A 12,023-nucleotide genomic window follows, 5' to 3' on the forward strand; every position below is an offset into this window, starting at 1 on the left:
TTGAATGCACAATGTCAACCTGAATCTAAAAGCCACATTTCAGAAACATCTGGTGAAATTTGACTATAAATGACTGAAATAACTCAAAAGCTTGTTCTGGGTACTTCATCTCCACAGTGAGGGAGGGCCTTTCTCACTTGTAGCTTTACCAGCAGTCCACTTGGCTATTTTTATAAAGGGGCGAAACTTTCTTTCTGTGTGTGTGTGTGTGTGTGTGTGTGGGTGTGTGTGGGTGTGTGTGTTTTTGTAATGCTATACTTGTTAAAAAGTTATACTTTTTTTTATTTGAAAACTAAAAGAGCAGAAAAAAATCCTTTTGGATACTGAGGTTAAGGTTACATGGTTTAGGTGTTGTGTTATTTAGCTACAGTAACACAAAATCAGTAGAAACCTATAGATGTCCTCATATGTATAGGATGACAAACCTCCATGTCAGTTAATATGCCACCAAATGCCTTTGAGATGTTTTGGATAAACCACAACTAGTTGCCCACTAGGTACTAAATCGTCTTGGGGGGGTGTAGCATCAGTCCCCTTAGTTAGGCCACATAACTGAAGCGCGTTTCTTTGCACTACTATTTTTAAGTGTATTATATTGACTTCATTTTTATTTTAGTGTTTTGTTTTTAACATTAGGATTTGGGAAGGTACAAATACATACTTTACCCTGAAATGGAACACATGCATGATTTCTCCTGTTTCTCAGACTCTCACTGTGGAGCAGGATTGACAAGTGATAGATGTGCACACTGCAAGGAACTGTAGCTGCGTCTTTGTGGGTTTTAACAAACTGTTAAAAGATGCACCACAAAAAAGGAAGCAGCACGTTTTCTCATGAGCAAGAACAAACATACTGTAACAGGCACTGTGGACTATGTAAGGGATACCGTTGGAACCACTTCTGTACATATGAGGGCACATTTACATCGTTTGTACCTTCGGGTACAAAAAAATGTACCAGCACAGAACCTTTTACTTACAGTCTGCACACAACAAAGAAACCCTCTATATTCATTGCGGTATTTTTTGATATGATATGAGAATATATAAGCAGCCTACATTGAAAATCAAACCACAAACAAGTTAACAGCTACTTTTCTCACAGCCCAGGGGCCAAGAAGGCACTGTGCTGTCAGCTGGGTTTTTGGTAGTCATGGTTTTGTCACTTATTTTGAGCACAGAGCTTCTTTGGTAATAGGACGTGGGGTCAAGTAAAGAGGTCTGCAGTGCTTATGTGTCTGTACGATTACAGATAGTGTCACATGAAACTACTAAGACTTAAATATGTCAAGGCAAATATTGCATGAGGATTTCATGTGTAGTGTTTTCATGTAAAACCATGTCCTCGATTTAAAGTAGAATTGTGAAATGATGCAACACATATGAGGAAACATTTAGTTTTCTAATGGCGTAAGGACTCAAGAGGCAGCTGGGTTTATGGCTTGATAGTTGTGGAGGAGTCAGCAAAATTTCTTAAAACCTAGCGGTGTGATGACAGCTGGGTTTTTGCTGAGTAACTTTGGTGAAGTTGTTGTCACACTTCATGTCACTAAAGTTAAGCTTGGAATTCATGTGAAAATGTAACTGTATACAAATTGACTGGGACCATTATAACTGACTATATGACACCATTAAGGAAAGTGCCTTTGGTCAGTTTGCATTGTTTTTCTGTGCATCACATGACTGGAATTCACTTCTGATGGCAGCCCATGCCCAGCGTCAGCTAGAGAGGCATAAATCCTCCCCTGTTTGTGCTGTGGAACACTGGAACTGCACTCTCTGGAGTGATACAGCACCATCCAATACCTTTGGGATGAGTTAAAGTGGTGTCTGTGATCCAACATCAGTACCTGACTGCACTAATGCTCTTTTGAATGAATGCAATCAGATTCTTAGTGCAATGTTCCAACATCCAAGCCTTCCCAGAATAGCAGACTGTTACTTCAGTAGAGAAGGAACAAACTGTGTAATTATATCTTCAATTTCAGACAAACTTTTGGACATGTAAGGTCCAGATGCACATACAATGTGTGCCTTGTTACTGCATTATGTACCCACAACATGCTGGAATTTAATATTTGTTAAATACTAAATACAGTGACATGGAAGCTCTTCAGAACTAATTTCACTGCTTCTTTATTAAGCTGTCCTGTGGCTCACTTGAGTTGGTAGCGCATGGTCTGTGCATGGGGTAAACGTGTTCCCCTGTCATGTGAGACTGGTGTGCCTGCATAAAAAGGGAAAAACATCCTGTCTCAGAAAGGCTGCAGTTGCCCTTTGCGGTCAAAGAGTTTGAAGCTTGAGTGTTTAGCAAGTGAGAGGCCAGTAAAGGCCTCGGATGACCAGTGCTGCTCCTGTTTTAAACACTGATGACTCCAACCAGTTTAATCAAAACTTCATGATGGTTCATTGTGCTCCTGGGATGCTGGGAGGGTATCCAGGTGGTAAACAGCTGCTGCTGCTATAGGGGCAGTAAAACTACACAGGAGTGTGAACATAGCTAAGCTCTAGCCATTGTTTGTGTTTTTTTTTCTGTGTACTCATTTACTGTACACAGTCGAACCTTTAAACCACTGTCATGTACAAAATATATGTACAACTTACTTTGAAAATGAACAGCAGTGGCCTGAAAAAGTCGTTTAGAATTTTTCAGCCTCAGCAGAGTTACTTTCTATGAGCTTTGAAATGGTGGACCATAAATGAGAACATGTTCTCAGTTCATTTTCTCATGGCCCAGGGGCCACAAAGGCACCGTGACATCAGCTGTTTTTGTGGTTTTCTGAGTTATTTTGAACATAGGTCTCCTTCACTAATTGGACTTCAAGTTGGGTTCAAGTAAAGAGCTCAAGAGTGTTTATTTGTCTCTAGTAGGCTTTTTCACAGATTGCTGCCAGTGTCCCCTACAACTGCAACTCCAGATAGGCACATTTGGGCCTAATCTCTGCCACTTTTGGCACTTATTGCTCAGTTATGGCACTGACAATCGTTGTGTGGACCAAATGTGGGCAAAATATCATGAGCCAGGCTAGACTTGGGTTGCATCACGTGTCATGTGGGCCAGACAGGGGCCAAATGTTATGACCCGGCCTTGACTTGGGTTGCATCATGTATTGTTTGGGTCAGACGTGGGCCAGATATCATGAGCCAGGCTAGACTTTGCTTATGGCATGTGTTGTGTAGGCTGAACGTGGGGCAGATGTCAAGAGCTGGACTTGACTTGGGTTGCAGCATGTGTTGTGTGGGCAAGGTGGGGTCCTATTGATCACTTTTAGAGTACTTCATGATTTAGCGCTAACTCTGAACTTTTACAACCCTGTGTTGTAACTTCCTGAAAGCATAATTTTTGTTGCTTTATGTAAACTACTGCATTCTTTATATTAAATTGTCTTAACCAGACTAATTTTACTTTTAATGCTATTTTTGCTACATTTTCTGTGTGGGAGTAATATAAATGTGTGTGAACATCCCCAGAGACAGTTTACGCCCTTTTTTCAGAGAGAGCGGATTATTATTATGGGCCAAAAATGAAACATATCTGTACAAAATGCAATATAAACCAATGTGGTGTAGATCACTGCAGCTACGACAGCTGTATACTGCATCTTGTGTGTAGCAGATGCAGAGTTATCAAGTTTCCCACATGTATTTGTTTGGTGCTCCTCCCCTGATCATGGTCAGCTGGTGTTTGTTTAGAGAGAAGCATGAAAAGTGTCTAAGGACACACAGTGAGAAGCGCTCTAAAGAAGACTGAAATAAGTGAAACTTCAAAGAGAAGTTTATTTCATGTGTCACGTATGTGGAAATAACGCACTCTGGGTCACTCACGCTAGTGTTTGTGTCTGTGAGGCCTTTTCAGGTTTCCAGCCAGTGTAGCCCAGCGCCCCCCCACCCTCTGCGGCAGCCACACTTAATACTATTATAGCTACTTCACCTTAGAGATGTAGACCACACAGATGATGCGTGGCCATGAGATCACATCTCATTATCATAAAAGGGCCAGAGAGAACAACCAATCAGACGACAGAAGAGAGCTAACAGATAAAAAAAGAACAAGATGCAGAAAAGCACATGAGCTTAATGTGGTTTTAGTTCTCACACTTTTAACCATCAAAATGTAAGAACTGCTTAAACACAGCTTTGAGACACAAGATTATAAATTATGAGTACAAATTAGTAACATTGCTGAGAAATGGCAATACCTATACAAAAGTATTTACATCCATCCATCCATCCATCCATCCATCCATCCATCCATCCATCCATCCATCCATCCATCCATCATCTTCCGCTTCTCCGGGGTTTGGGTCGCGGTGGCAGCATCCTGAGCAATGAAGCCCAGACCTCCCTTTCCCCAGCCACTTCCACTAGCTCCCTGGGAGGGATTCCAAGGCGCTCCCAGGCCAGCTGGGCGATATAGTCACGCCAGCGTGTCCTGGGTCTTCCCCGGGGTCTCCTCCCCGGTGGACTTGCCTGTGACACCTCCCAAGGGAGGCGTCCAGGAGGCATCCTAACAACATGCCCGAACCACCTCAACTGGCTCCTCTCGACGTGAAGAAGCAGCGGCTCTACTCCGAGTCCCTCCCGGATGACCGAACTTCTCACCCTATCTCTAAGGGAGAGTCCAGCCACCCTGCGGAGGAAACTCATTTCGGCCGCTTGTATTCGTGATCTCGTTCTTTCGGTCATTACCCAAAGCTCATGACCATAGGTGAGGGTGGGAACGTAGATCGACCAGTAAATCGAGAGCCTTGCCTTATGGCTCAGCTCTTTCTTTACCACAACAGACCGGTAAAGAGCTCACATCACTGCTGACCCAGCACCAATCCGCCTGTCAATCTCCCGCTCCCTTGTACCATCACTCGTGAACAAGACCCCGAGATACTTAAACTCCTCCATTTGAGGCAAGAGCTCATCCCCGACCCAGAGAGGGCTCTCCACCCTTTCCCACGTGAGAACCATGGCCTCGGATTTGGAGGTACTGATCCTCATCCCGGCCGCTTCACACTCAGCTGCAAACCGATCCAGTGAAAGCTGAAGTTCACGGCCTGATGTCCCCAATAGGACCACATCATCTGCAAACAGCAGAGATGTGACCCTGAGGTCACCAAACTGGACACCCTCCATCCCCTGACTGCGCCTAGAAATTCTATCCATAAAAATTATGAATAGAATCGGTGTCAAAGGGCAGCCCTGACGGAGTCCAACTCTCACCGGGAAAAAGTCTGACTTACTGCCGGCCATGCGAACCAAACTCCTGCTTTGTTTGTACAGGGCCTGAATGGCTCGTAGCAAAGAGCCATGTACCCCGTACTCCTGAAGCACCTCCCACAGAATACCCCGGGGAACGCAGTCGAATGCCTTCTCCAAATCCACAAAGCACATGTGGACTGGTTGGGCAAACTCCCATGAACCCTCCAGAATCCTGGAGAGGGTAAAGAGTTGGTCCAGTGTTCCACAACCAGGGCGGAACCCGCACTGCTCCTCCTGAATCCGAGGTTCGACTATAAGCCGGACTCTCTTCTCCAGTACCCTTGCATAGACCTTACCAGGGAGGCTGAGGAGTGTGATTCCCCTGTAGTTGGAACACACCCTCTGGTCCCCCTTTTTAAAAAGAGACACCACCACCCCAGTCTACCAATCCAGTGGTACCACCCCCGATGTCCACGCAATGTTGAAAAGGCGTGTCAGCCAAGACAGCCCCACAACATCCAGAGCCTTGAGGAACTTGGGACAGATCTCATCCACCCCAGCAGCCCTGCTGCCAAGGAACTTTTTAACTACCTTAGTGACTTCGGCCTCAGTAATGGACAAGTCTATTCCCGTGTCCACAGACTCAGCCTCCTCACTGGAGAACATGTTGGTGGGATTGAGAAGGTCCTCAAAGTATTCCTTCCACCGCCCAATGACGTCTTCAGTCGAAGTCAGCAGCACACCATCTCCACTATATACAGTGCTAGTGGCACACTGCTTTCCCCTTCTGAGTCGCCTGACGGTTTGCCAGAATCTTTTCAGAGCCGACTTAAAGTCACTTTCCAAGGCCTCACCGAACTCTTCCCACACCCGGGTTTTTGCCTTGGCAACGACTGAAGCCGCAGATCGATTGGCCTGTCGATACCTGCCAGCTGCCTCTGGTGTCCTACAGGCCAACCATGTCCGGTACGACTCCTTCTTCAGCTTGACGGCATCTCTCACCTGGGGTGTCCACCACCGGGTTCGAGGATTACCGCCCCGACAGGCACCAACTACCTTGCGACCACAGCTACAGTCAGCCGCTTCAACTATGGAGGAGCGGAACATGGCCCATTCTGAGTGTCCCCCACCTCCCCCGATATCTGGTCAAAGTTCTGACGGAGGTGTGAGTTGAAGATCAATCTGACAGGTTCTTCTGCCAGACGTTCCCAGCAAACCCTCACTATACGTTTGGGTTTGCCTGTTCTGACGGGCATCTTCCCCCACCACCTGATCCAACTCACCACCAGGTGGTGATCAGTTGACAGCTCAGCTCCTCTCTTTACCCGAGTGTCCAGTACACATGGCCGCAAGTCCGCTGACACGACTACAAAGTCAATCATTGAACTGCGGCCTAGGGTGTCCTGGTGCCATGTGCACTTATGGACATCCTTGTGTTCAAACATGGTGTTCGTTATGGACAAACTGTGGTTTGCACAGAAGTCCAAAAACTGAACACCACTCGGGTTCAGATCAGGGAGGCCATTCCTCCCAATCACACCCCTCCAGGTCTTACTGTCATTGCCCACGTGAGCATTGAAGTCCCCCAGTAGGACAATCGAGTCTCCAGGAGGAGCACTTTCAAGCACCCCTTCCAAGGACTCTATGAAGGCTGGGTATTCTGAACTGCTGTTCGGTGCATAAGCACAGACAACAGTCAGGACCCGTTCCCCAACCCGAAGGCGTTGGGAAGCTACCCTCTCGATCACCGGGGAAAACCCCAACATACAGGCGCCGAGTCAAGGGGCTATGAGAAAGCCCATACCTGCCCGCCGCCTCTCACCATGGGCAACTCCAGAAAAGAAAAAAGTCCAGCCCCTCTCAAGGAGATTGGACCCCGAGCCCAAGCTGTGTGTTTAGGTGAGCCCGACTATATCTAGCCGGTATCTCTCAACCTCGCGCACTAACTCAGGCTCCTTCCCCGCCAGTGAGATAACGTTCCAAGTTCCAAAAGCCAGTTTCAGCAACCGAGGATCAGAATGCCAAGGCCCACGCCTTCGGACACTGCCCGATCCACAATGCACCGCACCCCTACTACTGCCCCTCCCATCGGTGGTGGGTCGATGGGAGGGGAGACTCATGTAGCTCCTTCGGGCTGGGCCCGGCCGGGCACCATGAGTGAATGCCCGGCCACCAGACGCTCGCTGGCGAGCCCGTCCCCCAGGCCTGGCTCCAGGGTGGGGCCCCGGTAACCCTGATCCGGGCAGGGTACACAAGTCCTGTTTTGTTGTCCTCATAGGGGTGGTTATGTATCACACTTTGTCTGGCCTGTCACCTAGGACCAGTTTGCCATGGGAGATCCTACCAGGAGCTTTTCCTCCAGACAACATAGCTCCTAGGGTCCTTCAAGCACACAAACCGCTCCACCACAATAAGGTGGTGATCCATGGAGAGGAAGTTTATACATATATATAAAAATATAAAATGCACTTCAAAATTCCAAAGCGGTATAAAAGCTCACTGAGCAATGTGCATCATGAAGTGTGAGCTTAAGGAACTTAAGGAACAGTAAGCTTACATTTAGGGAACTTCATGAAAGCAGAGGAGCTACCAGGTGAACATATTTGGATTTGGTTTTATGAAATACCTGCAGGACGGAGACTATGAAGGAAAAAGTGGTCAGTGACAGGTCAATGTACTCAAACATGTAAGCAAATAAGCTAAGACATCAAATGAGAACAATGTGGCAGAAAGATGGAGTGGAGAAAAGTGCAGCGTATGACTTCTCTTTATTTGTCTGTTTCTCATGTCCACTTGTGTGAGCTGTGAAATGCTGCACCACAAAAGAGGAAACAGTCAGTGTTCTCACGGCTCAGAGTCCATCACATCACTCTGTATGGTTTGTGTTTCTGAAGAAGCTGCTGATAAAATCTATAAAAGTCATAAGAGTTCCGGTCTAGCTGATTTAAACACAGCTCCTGTGAGCTGCACAGACATTAGAGTGGGTTCGACTCCAGTGAAGAGCTGCTGAGAGAGCTGTGGACTCAGTGTGGTATACAGGGCTAGTGTAGTGCTTGGGCTTCATGTCTCTGAAGGTGAGTGCATTTTTATCTTGTTTCTGAGTTACTGATGTCATACAAAGCTACATTTATGTGCCAAAAAAACTGCAATTAGCATGACCATGAGACGTGACACGCTCAAATACAGCATTATATTACATCAATGCACATGCATGTTGCTGTGAAAAAGAAGCATCATCAAAATAGTAACTTTATGGCAGAAGGCAAAAATATTCTCCACTTTTAATGTTAGTCAGTGTAATGAGATTCTTTCCATTTCTTTTTCGACAGCATCTGCTGGTCCATTCATTCTGAAATGTTTACTTTTAATTTTATCTGGTCGATTTTCTTTTCTTTGGTTATAAAAATGTTTTTTTGTGTATGTAAAATAAAAGAACAGCAAAGAGTAGATAATTAATCACATCTGACTGATGTGTTTCTGCAGGCTGTGATCTGGTGAACAGAGAACAAGTACTGGATATCACAGCTCATAGAGGAGGGTCAGTACTGCTGCCCTGCTACTGCACTGACCTACAGACCACACCTGAGGAATTCAGCTGGACGAAAGACAACACAAAAACAAAGACATGGGAAAACATATCCAGTGAGAGTGGTCAGTACAGAGACAGAGTTCAGCTGTTTAATGGTCACTCTCCAGGAAATCTCTCTCTACTCATATCACACCTGACTGAAGAGGATGGAGGAGTTTACCAGTGTGCTGTTAAAGGTGCTCATTTAATGATCAGACTGACTTTAAAAGGTAAAACACTCTCAGTTTATATTCTAACTGCATTTCAAAACTTCATTAATATTAATGAATGTAACAGTATAGAGAACCGACTCTATGAGTTTTCTAAGCACTGCCCCCCTCATCACTGCTCACCTCCAGTCGTGTGTAAAAGTTTGTGCACCCTGGTCAAACGACATGCATCATTGATTTTTAAAGTGAAAATAATTTACACATCCTCTACAGAACACACGTCTGCACATTTTAATGCACAGTTACTGACTATTTGCTAAGTTTAACATCTTGGGGGAAACTTTCTCTGTGCAACGGTTCCAGAATATTTTACATTTTGTTATATGTTATATATTAAATTAAATTTCACAGAACTTGTCATATTTAAGTGTGAGGATGTGTTCACTCATTTTCACTTTGAAATGATTTCATTTTTATGTATTTTCTCAATCCTAGGTTGAAAGCTCACACTTGTGTTTTGGGGTTTGTGTGTGTTTATGTGTGTTTCAGTAAATGTCCAATTATTTCCCATTTCTCAAACATTCAAAAGCCAGTAAACACATAATAAACAAACAATTTATTTTTCAGTTGAACACACTTGTGATGCTTTTGGAGAAATGAGTAAAGTTACCATTTAGAAACTATATGTAACACGTAGAGATGATACATATGATTTATCACATGGTATTATTGAGTGCTATATTTGCAGATAATTATTGAAAATCACTAAAATCAATTATATGATTAATATTAATACATGCAGAAAATTATATATTATTTTTAAAATAATAATGCGCTCAGGAATCCTTAAAATAAAATTTTCCAAACTTGGATATTAATCATATTATTATTCCTTCAGCTGGGTGGTTAATTTATATTTACAAATACTTGAGGTGTGTGTCTGAGAGGGGCTTATATTTTTATATAAATACTTACTTATACTACAGATCAGTCATAACATTAAATCCACCTCTTGTTTTTACTCTCTTTTCCACTGTATCAGCTCCACTTACCATCTAGAAGCACTTTGTAGTTCTAATTACAGACTGTAGTTCATCTTTACTGTGAATACTTTTTTAGCCCTTTTTTATTATTAATATACTCACCAAAACACACAGCGCTGAAATACTACAGTGAACTGTCTGCTGATGTTCTGCTCCTTCACTGACTATCAAATTCTTCTCTCTCTACAGAGGGTCCACCTACAACTACACCAACTAGGGCAGTGGTCAGTGTGCAGACCAGACCAGCCACTTCAACCACACATTCCTCTCAAAAGCCTGATGGTAAGTACAGCAAACTGACTGCAGCTGAACTGAACATTTGACTGCTTTCTTATTTTTTGTATGGAGTTTTTTAAATTCTGCACGTTTACTTCTTATTTTGTGGAACTGAACATGAAATGTGACCTGAGCAAAAGTTATGACAGATTTTGTATTTAATATTTTATTTCTTTTCAATATGTTCAATAAGTTTAACATCTTGGGGGAAACTTTCTCTGTGCAACAGTTCCAGCATATTTTACACTTTTGTTAGATGTTATATATTAAACTAAAAATGACAGAGCGTGTCATATTTAAGTGTGTTCCCTGTACAGGATGGGTTCACTTATGTTTATGTTGAAATTATTTCATTTTTATGTATTTTCTCAATCCTACGTTGAAAGCTCACACTTGTGTTTTGGTGTTTGTGTGTGTTTATGTGTGTTTCAGTAAATGTCCAATTATTTCCCATTTCTCAAACATTCAAAAGCCAGTAAACACATAATAAACAAACAATTAATTTTTCAGTTGAACACACTTGTGATACTTTTGGAGAAATCAGTAAAGTTACCATTTAGAAACTATATGTAACACATAGAGATGATATATATGCTTTATCACATGGTATTATTGAGTGTTATATTTGCAGATAATTATTGAAAATCGCTATCATCAATTATATGATTAATATTAATAAATGCAGAAAATTATATATTATTTTTAAAAATAATAATGTGCTCAGGAATCCTTAAAATAAAATTTTCCAAACTTGGATATTAATCATATTATTATTCCTTCAGCTGGGTGGTTAATTTACATTTACAAATACTTGAGGTGTGTGACTGAGAGGGGCTTATATTTTTATATAAATACTTACTTATACTACAGATCAGTCATAACATTAAATCCACCTCTTGTTTTTACTCTCTTTTCCACTGTATCAGCTCCACTTACCATCTAGAAGCACTTTGTAGTCCTAATTACAGACTGTAGTTCATCTTTACTGTGAAAACTTTTTAGCCCTTTTTATTATTAATATACTCACCAAAACACACAGCGCTGAAATACTACAGTGACCTGCCTGCTGATGTTCTGCTCCTTCACTGACTATCAAATTCTTCTCTCTCTACAGAGGCTCCACCTACAAATACACCAACTAGGACAGTGGTCAATGTGCAGACCACACCAACCACTTCAACCACACATTCCTCTCAAAAGCCTGATGGTAAGTACAGCAAACTGACTGCAGCTGAACTGAACATTTGACTGCTTTCTTATTTTTTGTATGGAGTTTTTTAAATTCTGCACGTTCACTTCTTATTTTGCGGAAATGAACATGTTGTGGAATTGAACATGAAATGTGACCTGAGCAAAAGTTATGACAGATTTTGTATTTAATATTTTCTTTCTTTTCAATATGTTACTGTACTATCTGCAGATCCATATCAATTGATCAAGGGTGTTCTAACATTTGCATATGACTATGTCTTGTTAGCTTGTTAGCCAAAACATTATGAACTTTCACAGATGAACCGAATATTGTTGGTTATCTCGTAACAACTGTGCATGTCAAGGTCTTGAATATATTAGATGGTAAGTGAACAGCTGGTCCATGTAGTCTATGAGTTGGATGTGGGAGAAATGAGCAGGCATGAATACTTAACAAATTTAATAGGGGCCTAATGTTTATGGCCAGACGACTGGGACATCTCCAAAACAATAAGACTTGAACTGTTGGAAAGAAATGAGCTGGTGGAGGAAATTGCCAGTGACCCGTTAGGAGACCGTGGGTCC

The 12,023-nt window shown here is 42.8% G+C and overlaps 1 protein-coding gene across 1 annotated transcript in view; it reads left to right on the forward strand.

The window, feature by feature from the left end:
* The window catches only part of LOC108415298, a 66,097-nt gene that overhangs the window by 6,896 nt on the left and 47,178 nt on the right, over positions 1 to 12,023 (forward strand). Inside the window, exons 3-4 of the mRNA XM_037537836.1 lie at positions 8,674 to 8,988; positions 10,161 to 10,253. Coding sequence (XP_037393733.1) covers positions 8,674 to 8,988; positions 10,161 to 10,253 — 408 coding nt within the window. The remainder of the gene's footprint in view (positions 1 to 8,673; positions 8,989 to 10,160; positions 10,254 to 12,023) is intronic.

The sequence above is a fragment of the Pygocentrus nattereri genome, chromosome 4 (genome assembly GCF_015220715.1).
Source record: "Pygocentrus nattereri isolate fPygNat1 chromosome 4, fPygNat1.pri, whole genome shotgun sequence".
NCBI classification, from domain to species: Eukaryota; Metazoa; Chordata; class Actinopteri; order Characiformes; family Serrasalmidae; genus Pygocentrus; species Pygocentrus nattereri.